The 16807-nt window shown below is 37.9% G+C and overlaps 3 protein-coding genes across 3 annotated transcripts; 2 read left to right on the top strand and 1 right to left on the bottom strand.

Moving 5' to 3' along the window:
- Nucleotides 1-2840: 2840 nt before the first annotated feature.
- Nucleotides 2841-4980, top strand: LOC140855358 (uncharacterized). Its single transcript, XM_073251241.1, has 6 exons — nucleotides 2841-3348; nucleotides 3716-3777; nucleotides 3892-4136; nucleotides 4433-4513; nucleotides 4568-4604; nucleotides 4681-4980. The coding sequence occupies exons 1-6, from the start codon at nucleotides 2841-2843 to the stop codon at nucleotides 4978-4980; spliced, it is 1233 nt and encodes a 410-aa protein (XP_073107342.1).
- A 270-nt stretch (nucleotides 4981-5250) lies between these two features.
- On the top strand, nucleotides 5251-5736 carry LOC140855357 (uncharacterized). The gene has a single exon (XM_073251240.1). The coding sequence runs from the start codon at nucleotides 5251-5253 to the stop codon at nucleotides 5734-5736; it is 486 nt and encodes a 161-aa protein (XP_073107341.1).
- A 1711-nt stretch (nucleotides 5737-7447) lies between these two features.
- Nucleotides 7448-14223, bottom strand: LOC105046355 (phosphoenolpyruvate/phosphate translocator 1, chloroplastic). The gene is made up of 9 exons (XM_010924924.4): nucleotides 13733-14223; nucleotides 12719-12841; nucleotides 12471-12623; nucleotides 11983-12068; nucleotides 11705-11789; nucleotides 11391-11510; nucleotides 10844-10912; nucleotides 7805-7934; nucleotides 7448-7720 (listed from the first exon to the last, which is right to left on the bottom strand). The coding sequence occupies exons 1-9, from the start codon at nucleotides 14114-14116 to the stop codon at nucleotides 7650-7652; spliced, it is 1221 nt and encodes a 406-aa protein (XP_010923226.1). The 5' UTR covers nucleotides 14117-14223; the 3' UTR covers nucleotides 7448-7649.
- Between the last annotated feature and the right edge of the window lie 2584 nt (nucleotides 14224-16807).

The raw sequence follows: 16807 nt of genomic DNA, 5'->3' as shown, positions 1-16807 counted from the left end.
GGAGAGGGATCCTGTTTTTTTTTTTGGTTGGTGACACAAGAGAGCACATCTGTTTCGTGGGGGATAGGTATTCTTATTCCCAGCCAGAAGGGATCCTGGCATGGGAAGGGTTTCTGGATGCCTATATTCGCAACCAGGTTTTCATGCATGCTGCATCTGCTTGATCAGTTGCATCAGGTTTTTGATTGCGAGGTGCTTCCTGTATTTTGTGATGGAAAGCATAAAACTTGATTTTCTGCGTGTGGATGTATTTTTGAGTTATCATTGTGATCGATATAAGCAAATGATATCATGAGATATCATGATGTGTCAATATCCTAATATGATCTCATGATGTGTCAATATCCTAATATGATTGATAAAGACATGATTCAATCTCGTTTTCATGGCGTCAGCTGATACTTTGGTATCTATGGAATCTAGGTTGAGTCAATATAACAATATATATGTGTGAAATAATTTTTATCAACCAAATTTTATGTTACGGTGAAGTACGGATTCAATTATATGAACCCAACACAACTTGAATCCACCCGAATTTTTGGATGAAAATGAAGATCAAACAAGCGTGTAAAGTCCTGGTGGGATGGGGGTTGTTTTGATCATCCCGTCTCTCTATAAAAAAATTGGCTAAAGCATACAGATACAAAAAGATAAACCAAAATAGCAGGCCAGCCAAACAAGTTAATTGCAGCCTGTTACAGTTTTCAGGGATGCAGTAGTAGAACAACATAGAGTATTGAGTAGAAGAACGATAAACAGTATGATACAAACAGATCCTGAGATTGTAGCAAAGATAAGAAAAGTATAAGAGCATTGACAATGAGTTGAAGCACCAAACTCTTGCCGATATATATCCTGATGAAGAACCGCATTAATGATGATAGTAGTGGTATAAGCCTTAAAAGAGAATAAGGCACAGCAACAATAAGATTTGAAAGGGGAAACAACAGCAAGTTGAGCATGAAGCACAATGACATAAGCTTTGAAAGGCTGAACAGCAGCAAGTTTAGTATATGTTGACCAAGATGACAGCATCTGTATCCATGGCTGGCTCTCGCAATAGTTACTAAAACCAAAATCCTGACCATCATCTGAAAGCAATGTAAAGGAAGACAGGAAAACATATTGTCTGGCATCTTGTACCCAGGGTAATGATTGAAGTTTATTACTTCCGGATTCCCCTCGTGACAGTAAACAGCAGAGCCCGGCAAAACAAATGATACTGTACAGTTTTTGTAAATAAATAAAAAAAGAAGAAATTTAATAAAATGGGATGTATCACCAATTGGGTGCTTATCTTCCAAGTCTCTCAGGCCTCTCATTTCTCTCTCTCCATTTGACGGACGATAACAACTCAAGCACCAGCTCAGCTAGCTATTGAGGAGTCAGTTAGTAATGTCGGGTTTGTTATAATTCTGAATCGTGAATCTGTTATATAGGTGGAAAATTGGAGAGTTAGTTTTCAAATTGACTATAAGATTGATTTCTGTTGTAACAGAGCAATTACTTCTGATCTAATAAAAAAAAATTTAATCAATTTCCTGTGACTCTATTTTTCTATCCTTTGTTCTGTGTTCTTGGTTCCTCTTCTTGCATCAAATTGGTATCAGAGCAATTGATCTTTGGCAACGGTGATGGAAACCCATTCGCAAGAATGGAGAAAAGAGATTGCTTCCTTGATGTTGGAGGCTGAGCATAGGCAAGAGGCGAGATTGCAGGATATGGTGGCGGAGCTCAAAGCCGTTGGGTTGCCAAAATGAGGAAAATATAGAGAGTGTGGAGAAGAGAAGTGATGTGATTCGGAAGCTAAGGGAGGGAGGTAGTCCGTGGGGCAGTAATGCTAAACTAGAATTTTCTCGCATTGATGGGGAAGGATTGGAGGGTTAGTTGTTGAGGAGTGAGTATTTTTTCGAAGTTGGAAAGATTGCTCCTGAGAATAGGGTTAAGGTTGCAGCTCTGCATCTGGAGGGATGTGCAATTCAATGGCACCAAGGTTATATTAAGATCAAAGGAGATGCAGCATATGATGATTGGGAGGAGTATGTCAGATCTTTGGGGGCCAGATTTGGGAATCATGCCTTTGATGATCCACTGGCAGAACTCAGGAATCTTAAACAGTCGGGATCTCTTCAAGAATATCTTAATGCCTTCGATGAATTATATCCAAAAGCAGGTATTTCTGAAGAACAAATTCTCAGTTTTTTTTCTTTCTGGCTTGAATGATGAACTCCAAATGCCAATTTGGATGTTTAAACCTAAATCTTTATCAGAAGTCTATTCACTTGCAAGATTACAAAAACTTGCTATAGCAGCTATTCAACAAAAGCCCAAACCTATGTTAGTCAATCAAAAAACCCCATTCAATTCTTCCAATGTCAATAGCTACCATAAGCCAATGATCCTAATCATCTCTGCCACTCAATGGAAATCACTTCTGAACCCAAAGGATCCAGTTCATACCAATACTAGCCATACTACAACCAAATTACCTAACCTATCCAATCGAGTCCCAAGAACCCTAACTAGTAAGGAGATGGATGAAAAAAGGGCTAAGAACCTGTGCTTTTGGGGTGATGAAAAGTATACTCCTGGTCATAAATGTAAAAAGAAACAAGTACATGTGCTGCAATTGAAAGAAGTAAATGATGAAGAGGAACTTGAGTCTATGGTAGAAGAGATTATAGTGTGATAGTAGCATTCAAGAAGGACAACTATCTCTGAATGCTACGTGGGGAACTGGAACTAACCAAACTATGTTGCTTAGGGGAAGTTGTGGAAAGAGAAGGTTGCATGTGTTGATAGATACAGGAAGCACCCATAATTTTCTTAGTAAACAAATGGCAAGAAGGCTCCATTGTCCTACTACTATAGTTACTGGTATATGGGTTGAGGTAGCTAATGGCCAAGAACTCAAGTGTGATTCTATGTGCAAAAATTTTCAATGGGGTATGCAACAACAGGCTTTCCAGGCTGAACAACAACAGTGGAATGCATTGAGAAGTTTGTTGAAGCAATATGAAGATGTTTTCCAAGAGCCAAAAGGGTTGCCCCCACAAAGGATCCATGATCATAGGATTCCAATTAAACCTGGCTCACAACCAGTCAATGCTAGGCCTTATAGATATGCTTCCATGCAAAAGACTGTCATTGAAGACATGGTGAGGGATATGTTGATGTCAAGGGTCATTCAAAATAGCTTCGGTCCATATGCAAGTCTTGTGGTCTTAGTTAAGAAGAAAGATAACACATGGGGGATGTGTATTGATTACAGAAGTCTTAACAATATCATTGTGAAGGATAAATTTTTCATTCCATTGATTGAAAAATTGTTGGAGGAATTGGGAGGTGCTCAAATATTTTCGAAAATTGACTTACGGTCTAGTTATTAGCAAGTAAGAATGTGGCTTGAAGATATTCCAAAGACTGCCTTCAAAACTCATGAGGGTATGAATTTTTAGTGATGCCCTTTGGGTTAACAAATGCCCCTTCCACATTTCAATCCCTTATGAATGATGTCTTTAAGCCTTTATTGAGGAAATTTGTGCTTGTGTTTTTCGATGACATCTTGATTTACAGCAAAACTAGGCAGGAACACTTAACACATTTGCAGGTTGTGTTGCAACGGATGAGGAAAAATCACTGACATGCTAAAGAAAATAATGTAGCTTTGGAGTGGATAATGTAGAGTATCTTGGTCATGTGATATTTGCAGCTGGTGTGCAAACTGATCCCAAAAAAGTTATAGCAGTGCAGTCATGGTCAATTCCTCAAAATGTTAAACAACTAAAGAGTTTTCTAGGGTTAACAGGATACTATAGAAGGTTTGTACAAGATTATGGTAAGATAGCATGGCCTTTAACTGAATTATTGAAGAAAGGCATTTTTTAGTGGATTATGGAAGCTCAACATGCCTTTGGAGTGCTTAAGCAAGCTTTGGTGAATGCTCCAGTTCTCTCTCTATCAAAATTTTCAAAAATTTTTATTGTGAAAACTGATGCTTCTGGGGAAGGAATAGGTGCTGTGTTGATGCAGGAAGGCCATCCTATTGCCTATATTAGTAAAGCATTGTCAGCAAAAAATATGGGTCTTTCAGCATATGAGGAGATGTTGGCTATACTTTTTGCAGTCAAACAGTGAGAACATTATTTGTTGACCAAGCACTTTATCATTAGGACAGATCATTGGAGTCTCAAGTTTCTTGTAGAGCAGAGACTCACCACTCCAGCACAACAAGCATGGTTAACTAAATTGCAGCATTTTAACTATGAAATTCAATACAAGAAGGGATTGGATAATCAGGCTGCTGATACTCTCTCTCGAGTTCATTCTACTGCTGCTACTATCATTGCCCATATAATTTCTGATCAGCTCATGGTGGATATCAAGAATACATGACAGACTGATGTGACATTGAAACAACTGATTGTAGAATTGCAGCAAGATTCTACCTGTCATCCTCATTATACTTGGCAGCAAGATCAGTTACGACGATTTGGGAAGCTAGTAGTCGGTAATTGTGGGGAATTAAAACAAAAATTGTTAGAACTTTATCATGACTCTGCAGTTGGAGGCCATTCTGGAGTTACTGTTACTGGCAGATGGTTTGTTTCAATCGTATATTGGAAGGGCCTTTGGAAGAATGTTTGAGAATATGTTCAAAATTGCTCTGTGTGTCAGAAAAATAAGTATGAAAATGTGGCATCCCCTGGTTCTTTGCAGCCACTTCCTCATCCACAAGGAATATTCACTGACATTACCATGGATTTTATTGATGGACTACCTAAATCTCAGGGTAGGACAGTTATTATGGTTGTTGTGGATCGTTTGACTAAGTATGCCCATTTCATAGGCCTCACTCATCCTTACACTGCTAAATCTATGGCTCAACTCTTTTTGGATCATGTCTTCAAATTCCATGGTCTTCCTAATACAATTGTTAGTGATAAAGATGCCATTTTCACCAACCAATTTTGGTAAGAATTTTTCAAGCTGCAAGGAGTATCTCTGAAATTGTCAACAGCTTATCACCTTTGGACTGATGGCCAAACTGAGATGGTGAATCGATGCCTTGAGACTTATTTAAGATGCATGTGTGGAGATATACCCCATTCCTGGTTTCAATGGTTGAGTTTGGCTAAATTCTGGTATAATACATCTTATCATTCTACAATTCAAATGACCCTCTTTGAGGCCCTATATGGCTTCCCACCTCCACTTCACACACCATATGTCCCTAAGGATTCTAATATGGCAACTGTGGATATTTTTATGAGGGACAGAGATGCAACAATTGCTTTACTTAAGCATCATCTGACTAAGGCCTCTAACAGAATGAAGCAATTGGCTGACAAAAGGCGTATTGAGAGACAATTCCAAGTTGGGGACTTAGTTTTCCTTAAGCTCAAACCATACGTTCAGCACTCAATGGTTCACTCTCATCATAAGCTTCATCAAAAGTATTATGGTCCCTTTAAAGTCCTTGAACGCATTGGAGCTGTTGCTTATAGATTGCAGCTTCCCTTACATGCTAAGATCCATGATGTGTTTCATGTTTCATTACTTAAGGCTGCTTGTTCCAACATCGTAGCTTCATCTGAGCTTCTTAATTTTTCAATTGCAGCCTACCCTTATCCTCAGGCTGTTTTGGACAGACCTATAGTCAAAAATAAAAATAAGATTGCTACTCAGTGGCTAATTCTTTGGCAGAATACTTCTCCAGCTGATGCCATCTGAGAATTTGCTGAGGAGATTTAAATCAGATTTTTAGCCTTCACTCCTTGAGGACAAGGAGCTTTTCGAGGGAGAAGTAATTGATACTGTACAGTTTTTGTAAATAAATAAAAGAAGAAGAAGTTTAATAAAATGAAGTGTATCACCAATTGCATGCTCATCTTCCAAATCTCTCAAGCCTCTCATTTCTCTCTCTCCATTTGACGGATGATAACAGCTCAAGCGCCAGCTCAACTAGCTGTTGAAGAGTCAGTTAATAATGTCGGATTTGTTATAATTCTAAGTCATGAATCTGATATATGGGTGAAAAATTGGAGAGTTAATTTTCAGATTGACTATAAGATTGATTTCTGTTGTAACAAAACAGTTACTTCTGATCTAACAAAGAAAATTTCAATCAATTTTCTGTGACTCTATTTTCCTATCTTTTATTCTGTGTTCTTGGTTCCCCCTTCTTGCATCAATAAATAGAAAGGGTAAATGATGATCCATTCTTCTGCAAACTCGTGAAGTTGCGTTCAGTGTATGTTGTCCCCTCGTGATAGGATCCGGACTTTGAAATTTATTCATACAGACAAAGAAGAAGAAAAGAGAGAAGATAAAAAGAAATATAAGATGAAGAAAAAGAAACATAGAAAGAAAGAAAAATAAAAAGAAAAGAAGAAAAGAATGAAAAGAATAAAAAAAAAGTAAAAGATGGGATAAAAAACAAGAAAGATGGAAAAAGGAAGAAAGGAAAAAAATAAAGTGAAAAAAAAAAAGTAGAAAGGAAAGAAAATAAGACAAGAGGAGCCTACCGACGGGACCATGGCTGAGAGTAGGACGTTTTTGTTCCGTGAAGAAATTAGAACATTCTATTACACGGGATTTAAAACATTGGATCCAAATCCCTCAAAGGATCTAGAACTAGATTACCAAACCCATACCATCCTGTTACCATGCCTAATAGCCCCCTAACTAGGAGCACCGAAAATCTTCAGTCTATTTTTGTACCATATTGCTATTTCCAGCTTTCTACGAGAAATAAAATTGCTTATTCTTTGTCCCATGGGCGCACAACTTTCGTTTATTTTTTGCCATAAACGAAGGATACAAAGACCACAGACTATTTAAACTGATGCATAGTATAAGGAATACCGCTTAATCGGTCAGGCTACCACGCAGGGGCCTCTCCAATGTTTATCAATTTTTTCCAGATTCGGAGAATTGGATAGAATAGGCGGCCGCTCCACAGTTCTCTTGGATGTGGGGTTGGTCATCTGCGCCATGCGCCAGTTTAAAAAGTGTGACGAGAGGAATCCGTCAAAAAGGGGGAGAAAACCCATTTCATCCCAACTTTGTCTGCTCTCCCTTTTTTTTCCCCTCTTTACCAGCTTGTGTTTTCATAGGACATCTGAACAGGTACTTGAGATCCAGACTCAACTCCTAGATTGACGACTACTTGCATTTAATCCTTTTGACCAAGTATTCTGGTCCTCACCCTTCACTTCAATGGCCAGTTTATTCCCGCCCCCTAAGCTGCCTCACTGCCCGTAAAATAGGCAAACAATTGTGTACAAAAGCATGCATAGCTCTGTAAAAACAGGCCTATGCGAAGGTAAATTTTAAAACGGTTTAACCCACCCGCCCCACCCCACATTCCACAAAAAAAATAAAAATAAAAAAAAAAGATTTATATGAGAGAGAGAGAGAGAGAGAGAGAAGCGTCTTACAATTCTGTCAAAAAGGGCTAAAAGTAAATCCGTTTTCTTTCTGAATCCGGCATACATGCTGCTGGAAAACTGGAAGAAGTGAAGCAGCAAAACAAATATGAATAACATTTCTTGTAGCACGCCTAACCATTTTAACACTACGATATCATCTCTAGAAGAACCCACAAACCAACACAAAAAATGGAACAGAAGAAAGACGACCACTCATGCGGTCTTTGGCTTGATTCTCTTCACCCTGGAATACAGGAAAACACCAGCGAGCGCCACACCAGTTCCTGCAGTACAAATATTTTCCAAAGATATTGCACTTAGAGGTATTGAATACATCTGGTGCCACCGGTAGAAGGACAAGGAGTTACCAAGCGAGTTGATAAATGAAACAGGAGTCCTGAAGAAAAGAACTGAGGTCACAATGACCACCACCCTCTTCACACAGTTGCCCACAGAATGAGTTACAGGTGACACCCTTGCTAGTATCATATATGAAACCTAATAGAGCATTTTCGAATCAAACCAAATGATGAGACTAAGTGAAGAGAAATTTACAAGAGAAGACAGGTGATGCATAGAATTTGCAAAAGAAAGGCAGCCTATCAAGAAAATTACTACTTTGCTGTATCACCAAGTATAAATAGTACAACATGTGTGATGCGTGCAATCATTGGTAGGTAGAAGGATAGAAGAATGCAGGGACGGTTCACCAGTGTCTCAATCATTCATTCAGTCAAAGCACATGTAACTAGCCTATCATATATGGAGTGAGATTCATAGAACCTAGAACAATTAGTTTCCTATTATCCTCAACTTCTGTAACTTGAATCAATCACAGGTAAAAAACTGGAAAGCACACTGTTACAGCAAAACAGAGACTCGCCTTACCATAGGATGCTAAATTTTCAAAAAAAAAATTGCCAGAAAAATGGATTAGAACTACTTAGTAGCTATGAACTAGGGAACATCTTTACAATATTTGACTGTTTTAAAGCATCATATAACTATTTGCATACATGCAGGCCTAACATCCATCATAATGGTTGTTTGATATATCAATCCACCTTTTTACAATAGAAAAACAAAACGCTCATAGACTTGGGCAGAATGATCTGCATCCCTGGTCAACTAAAACCAAGTGACTCCCCTAATGTGCAACTTTTCCTAGTACTTAAATCATGTCAGCTTTACTACTAAAAGATAACTTTAAGGGGTTGCTTGGCCAAACAAAATCTTCGAACCGTGATTTTTTATATACTATAACAGGATTCAAATATTGAATTACAAAAGCATACCAACAGCTGGTCGATGAGGCACATATCATATTGTGCACCATATCAGCAAAAGATACAAAGTTGTATGCCCTTGTATGGTCAAACTTGGCCTCTAAAATTAATTTTTGGTATTCTCTCTTATGTTTTATTATTTGTATTCTAATTTCTTACATAAATATGTTAAGTCTATTGATATAAATACCTTAGTCATCGGATTTGATGTGTGCTGAAGTTTTTCCTATTGCTATTTTAGTGCATGGTTTCATATAATTAGCAATTGAAATTACATCAAAGCCCAGTAAATTCAAGATAAGTACTCTACTACTCGCATTTATTTGACAAATACACAATGAATACAATACTATCTCTTGGAGAGAAAGAATGCATCATCATATTATTGAACAACAATAAACATGTTTTTGACATTGTAATGTAGTTCCTCACCTGGATAGCACATCAAGTGCCTAGCAAGCTCAAATGCGTATAAAAGCCATTATGTGTTTGGAACATTTGTTTATGAATATTTCTGTTGAAATACCAACTACTATTTAGTTCCATGTTAGATGAGATGCTTTGGGGACTAAAATATATGATTTTTTTTAAAGAACTTCTGGGTTTCAGCAAGGTTCAGGTTTAAAAAATTGATCCTTTAATCACCTTCATGAGTCCAAAAATATATTTGATAATAAAAGATATTATAAAGATGTATGTCAAAAGTAGAAGACATGTTTTCCAATGTTAAGGCTATAACATAGCGTGATCACATTATTTTGCCCCTGATAATTTGGATATTTTGTTGGCCACAGTTGTATGTAATTCTACAAACTACATACGTTTGTCCTGAAGATGACTTCCCTAAGCATTATCAGACTTGATTCCAAAGTCCAAAGCTTTCTAACTCTACATCAAAAGCTGTTTAAAATTAAACTATGAGAACTTGCCCAAAATGCATGGTTTTCAAATTTTTGGTCTGCCATACTGAAAATTTACTGCCATAAGTATATTACTTTCTTCAAGTTTACCATATGGACCACAAGTTATGGATTATATTAGTTCTTGGTAGGTAATATTAGTTTAATCCAATTTACAATTATCTTCTTAACCACATAGTGATTTATTATAGCATTTCAAAACATTTTATCATATCACCATTTTTAATTATTCTAAATGGTGGCATTCATGTCTACTAGATCAGCTAAAGATGCATGACATTTTCTAAATATTGTTTCTCGATGTTTAGAACTATTAAATCTTTTAAGATGTGTTTTTAATTTGTAAAACTTATTTCAAGTCTCCCTTACCATAGAATATCTTTTCAGCATGTCTTACTTGAACTGTCTAAAATGAAACAAAATGCTGACCATACAGTGCTTGGAAACCAATACTTTACACTTTCTTGAGATAAAGAAGTTAGTTTGCATGAGACAACTTTTAGATGTTCACAGATTTTGAACCTTTTGTAGTTGAAGAAGGGAAACCAATAGGCCACTTAGATTTGAGTTTCTGACCCAAAAAGTTAGCATGCTCTTAGCACTTGCACAATTCTTCTCTTAGATATAAAAAAATTTAACGAGCAGTACCGACAGCTGAAAACATTTTTAAAAGCACTATAGAAGTCACAATTGGGTACAATATTAAGAAGTGCAATTATTAAGATAATCTACAGTGAAAACTAAAGAAACAAATAAGTAAATAGCTTGGATTAAGAAAGCATAGATGATGTGAATTTTCATCAATCATAATCTGAACAACAAAAGCACCTGAACATTGGCAATTTACACTTAGCAAAATCAACAAGACAAGTAATGGAACACTTCATGTAAGTAGATAAGCAAATCCACTGAAGTTCAGAAAATAAAACATCGACAGGAGAATATGTGAAATCAAAATATTCCAGAGATGAGAATTGTGACAGCACAAACAATGGAAATCTAGTTCTCTTAGATCTGTAACAAGTCAGCCAGGCAGAATGACTGCTTAAACAGTCACAATGCAACATCAGGAATCTGTTCAAGACCTCAATGTATTGCTTCCAGTATTAGACATTAATCCAAATAAGGTGAAGTATATGGTTTTGCAGAGTACAGTTTCCTGTACACAAGATGCAAAGATACAGAGTTTAGAATGTCTCACCTGTTGGTATGCATGAAAACATAGCCCAGCAATAAGGGATCTCAAATATATCTGTTTAAGATTCAAACCCTACAATGTCCATGAGGGGTAGACCAAAGAAAATTACCCATATTAGATGTTTTAAAGCACCATGAATATTAACAAATTAATTTGTGTGTGTGTGTGTGTGTGTGAGAGAGAGAGAGAGAGAGAGAGAGATTTGGATTAGTCACCTCTTGTTAAATTTTTAGTAGTCAAATTAACCTTATAGCTGCTCATGTGCATCAAGATTGGTGCCCCCAAGATAGTATCTTTGTAGAGTGAGGCATTGGACATACATTACTTGAAAAGCCAATAGAGGCACCAAGTTCGACACACATTTACAGTAATTCCAGCAAGCAGAGATTTCACAAAATTCCAACTAAAACAGGCATTTACATATATATGCGCATACATTGTATGCATATTACATGCTCACAAGCACAGAAAGACCGACATATACACTCATCATGCAAGCACATACATATATATTAAAGCATCTTTGCAAACATCATAACGTCATACTCACAGCAGACTGCACATATGAGGGAGTGAACTTGACACCTTCAACAAACAGAGTTACAGGGGCTAACAGGCAAAATGACATAATTGTTATTATCGAGAAGAGATTTATGTTGTCCAGAGATTCCTGCAATGAATAGAAAAGTGGTCAAGTATAAAAATACCAGGAAAAGCCAACAGCAAAATTGGCTAAAGCAACTACCTTCATCAGCTCTACAGCTCAGTGATAAAAAAGAATGTGAAAGAATGACATGATAACATAAAGATATTAATATAGAAAATATACTAGAAATGATTTTTTTTCCTGGAAATCTAGATCACCTCTTTCTTAACCATGAGCTTTTTGCTAAGAACATTGCGAGATTGGAAGGTCAGGTTGGAAGCCATTGCACTCCAAAATCCAGCCCTGTTATAGAGCGTTTATAACCCGTAACTCATACTCCAGCATAATAAAATTAAAAGGAAAAGAAGAAACAAGCTGAACAAGTGCCTATGCAAACACTGAAAAAGCTTTAAGTACTCTATGCAAACACAAGTGCCTGGGATGCACTTAACTTATCATCTAACTTACAATTCTACAATGAATAAGAAAAACTCACCAGTTAAAAGAAGCTTCAGTCATAGATGCCAATGCTACACCACCAACAATTGGCACAAGAGACAAAAGAACCCAAACAGTTGGCAACTGCATTCACATCTAGTAAATGATTACTGGTCTAAAGAGCAGGAAATCACAACATATAAAGCTGCAGATTCCAGTTTAGACAAAATGCAGCTTTATGGTTGTACAAGCTACATGATCAACATCTGGAGGAATAAACTTCCCTCTTCCCTTTTTTTTTTTTTTTACAAGCACATTTAAGTCTTGATTAATGGTATATATTTGAGCCATTTAAATTTCATGCAAATAGAAAAGGCATAGGAGATATTAAAGGATATCCAATGGTAACATAAGCAACAACTCAAAAATAGGAGAATATGATCAAGTATAGCACCTATAAGGATATCTTAGAATGCAACCAGCATATTGTGTTGAGGATTCTGGTGCACTAATGAAACTAGAAAAGTGTAAGACAGCAAGAATCACCTCTCCCAGGAACAAGGAGGAAAGAAGGACTGAGAAAAAGGGCTCCATAGCTTTGATCGTATGTGTAAATGATACAGCAACCTTTCCCAGACTCATATTAGTGAAGAGGTTGCCTAAAGTGTGGACCATAGCCAGTGGTAGAATAGCTACAAGCTGAAAAGAAGAAACTCGTAATTAGATACATTATATCTGCATTATATAGTTGATCAATTGCTCGTAATTTTCACATAAGCATCACATCATGATACCTGTGAAGCAGAAATCTTTGGTCTCTTGTAGAGATTAGTCAACCACATAAATAAAACAAGGACAGTCCCAATGGCAAATTGACATGTCGTGATGGTTATTGGGAATGTAAAAACCTTCAGAACCTGCGACACATGGAAGTAGTAAATGTACTTTGCCGCTTATCTGACATCAAATTACAGCATAGCCCAAACAACCCAGTGATTATGTCTAAGCAAAAATGTTTCTCTTAAAGGGAAAATAATTTAATGGGGAAATAATATAAAGAACATTGAAATAAGAAACCTAGTAAACCCAGTAATTATTTTGAATGAAGATATCCTAAACAGCTTCTTTCTTATCACTTTAGGAGAAAATTCATCATTCTAAGTGATCCTCTTTTACCTGACTCAGCAGTTTTCATAGAATTGAGTCTCTCTGAAATTTGTTTGAGCCAGACAGATTCATAAATGCGGTCAACTTCAAACATCGAGATTGGTTTCAGGCAAGCGTGTTGCCTGTTGCTTAAGATGCACATCTTGCAGGATTTTTACAAATGGCCTCTTTCTACAGGTGAACAAGGATGCAAAATCAAAGGCAAATGTAGCTAAAAGACTTCGATGCATAGTAAAACAGTGAAAGGGATACCTAACGATGGTAAAACAAATTCAGAAAAACAAAAACATAAACCACAATCTATAAACAGACATGGAGAACTTGAGCTCAAGACTAGATTAAATCAGGGAAGATTTAAGCTTCATACAAACTATAGAAGAATCATTTGCTGTCAATGCTATAAACAAGCTGCAGTAGATAAAATCTTTGATCAGTCTTCCATTCAGGGCAAAAAAAAAAAAGCGCTATGCTCAGCCGTGAGATCCTCAGAAACAGATTCCCAGAACAAAATCCAGGGAGACCGATTCACAATCCCTCGACACGCGACTAAATAAATAATCCTCCCTCAGAGCGGATCGGAGGACAGACGAAGAAACAGAAAACAGGAGGAGGCCGAGGAAGTTGAGGAGGAGGAGTCGTACCTGCTTGTTATAGATGTTGAAATAGATATTGAAGAGATACCAGAGACCGAAGAGCGCTCCCAGCTGCAGGGTTCCAACCAGTCCGCCGCTGCTCGGCTTGGCGGCGGCGCTGCCCTCGCCGGCGCTCTCCGGGACGGAGGAGCTCGCCCTGGCCACAAGAACCTCCGCCCCCTTCCGAACCGGCGTGAGAGCAGGGCCAGAAGCCCAGCCGGCGGTGCCGAGGCGAGAGGAGGAGGAGGAAAGAGGGCGAGAGAGGCCATTGGGGATCGGCGAGGGTTGGTAGGAGGGAAGCCCGAAGAAGGATCCAGAATTCGGGCTCAGAGGGCTTCGGGTCTTGAGGAGAGGGGTTGAGGGCGACAACAGACCCAATGCAGCGCTCTGCATCTTGCCTCTTTAATTAACTCTCTCCTCTCGTTCTCCCTCGCTCGTAGTCGCCCCACACCGACCTTGCTAAAATAGGAGAGCGCTCGGTAGCATAGGTTATAACGCCACGGGAAACAAACAATATTCGATGCAGAGGGGAAGATCCGGCTCATATGTGGGGTCGGCTCGACTTTTAAAGCTTCGAACCTTTCTGAAAACTTTTTTTTTCCTTTTTTGCAAAAGGGAAGAGCCGGGAGCTAAATTCCAAATCACAAAGTAAAATCCCGACTACCGCACATTACTACTGCTATGGAAAATCCAGCTGATAGCAGTAGCACAGGCTTGAGCAGAGTCTGTAATGATTCCAACGTCATAAGGTAAAAAGAAGCAACACAGAATCCACTGAAGATAAGTGACCAAATGAAATGAGATAGGAGCATGCATCCAACCATAGCATCAATCTCGGCAGTGTAGCGATGAGAAAACCAGCAGAGAAGCAAGCAACAAATAAATCACCATTAAGAACATGCTGAATATAAGTAGAAGCTTGAAATGAAGTATGAGCACACATCCAACCATGCTTTCCTGACAAAAGCAACAGAAAACCCATCAGCCTGAAGGATATAAGCAAAGTATGGATCAAAAGCATCCCCTTGCAAAGCCTGATTTGCCATGAATCTGCGGCTTGTTGGCCTTGTGATAAGTATAAGATGTCCAAAATAACGTCCGGGTTACTTTGATGTCATTCAACAGGAGTATGGGCTCATGCCAGGTGAAAAAAGAAATGGAAATCCATGCAATAACAATTAAGAGTCACCTTCCAACTAGACTTGCAATGCATTAAGATCAACCACAGTAATATGGAGTCCAAACCAAGCAGCCATGAGCTTAACAAAAGATGGTGAAGAGAGCAGCAATAGTTTGCCACTAGTTCTTAGCAATTGACCATAATGATTTGTCATGTGTGATTAAAGCATCAAAATTAACTTTTGATATTCCAAAAGGAGTGGAGAGCCATGACACAAATTTAGCCATATCACTATTTGAGTTTTGTTGGTTACAACTTAATTCCTCAATGGAGCATTAAAAGGAAGCCGGTGCCCACTGCCATTAAAATCCATAAGGAAAGAATAAGCCCTTCTTAAAAATCTTTTGTTTCGACAAAGCCTTTGTGAAGACGAACAAGATCATGGGCAAGAGAAAGCTCGGTAGCCGCAACACACAGATAGATGTCGAGGGACCAACCATTCTCGAGGAGTGTGATGCATATGGGAGGTGGTATGAGTGTGAAACAATGTAGCTCGTCACAAATGCCAATTACAAGCGATGGCGGGGTCTGGGTCAAACACAATTGATGCTTCCCATATGTATCTAACAAGTGACCTTTCAAACTTTTGTTGCGACAACGTTTATGTACATCCTATTCAACTTTGTATAGATTGTATCACCCTATTTCTTGATAGCTAAGCTGGTTATTTCGTGATCTCTACTTCTATGACTACCCTTTTGAGCCAATGGTCCAAGTTCACTAATATTTTACATCTTTCAACCCCCTTTAAATTTGGAAAGATTCTCAAATGTTTTGATACATTGGCAGTCATATTAAATTCATGATTACTAGTCATCATCCAGATGAACTATTCTCTCATATCAAGTAATGGATTTCTTGTTGGGCATTTTTTTTTTTTTTCTTTGGATGGCATTCTTGTTAGGCATATTAACCATAAACATTTGACGAATGCTTACTATATATGATGAGAAAGTCCAAGTCTAACTTGCTATGGCGAACCTCTAAGCTTGACATTTTCCGACCCATATTTTCCCTTCTTAAACGAAACCTCACTGGACAAAAACATATTCTATTTTATTTGCATATACAAACCTAAAATGATTTCATAAATTCTGGCATGTTATATTTTGTCTCTTTTCTATCATATATAATAAGGAAGCTTGAAGTCTAGCATATGCATTCTAGACTCCAAACTTGAATTGTAGCACTCAAATATCAAATTTTAACAATCCTAATGTTAATAACAAATATGTGGTCGTATCTGTAAACAACCTCTCAACGCATCTCTTGCAGAAAGCCTTGATCGCATCTCTTTCAACGAGAGAAAGAGGAGATTTTGCATCCCTTAAAGCATTGCACCTCACACGGATTGACTGCTATTTATATTTGATTGTCATTAATTGGATATTTGTTTTCCTGCCTCTTATTTTCAACAACCATTCTACGCAATCAATTAACGTCTCTTTCTAGCATACGATGTGTTGCGGCCAATCCTCTGTCGTCAATCATCGATGAAAAGTACCTACAAAACAAAATTTTCACGGACCGAAATTGTATCCAACGAAGATCTTCTAATGTTTAAGTCAGCAGGGAGCGGTAAACAGCAGATAAGAGTATTTGAAATGGCAGAATCTCAATCCAAAATCATCTTACCCATGCTGCTCATTTACCTCCCTTTTTATAAATGATTCTGATGTAACCGTCAAGCACGTAGTCCTGCTTTTTATGGCGTTAAATTATCGGACCATAATCATGGAGTTAATGGATCATTTATGTCCACTAATGACCGTGACACATAGTCGATAACTGTTTATAATAGTTAGATATATTGAGAAGATAGGCCGACTATATGTCGATAATAATAGTAAGTTGGTAGTCCTGAAGATCCGAATGAGCATGCATCGGTATCTCTGACATGCCGA

The sequence above is a fragment of the Elaeis guineensis genome, chromosome 2 (genome assembly GCF_000442705.2).
Source record: "Elaeis guineensis isolate ETL-2024a chromosome 2, EG11, whole genome shotgun sequence".
NCBI lineage: Eukaryota > Viridiplantae > Streptophyta > Magnoliopsida > Arecales > Arecaceae > Elaeis > Elaeis guineensis.
This window is presented reverse-complemented; position numbering and strand designations above follow the sequence as displayed.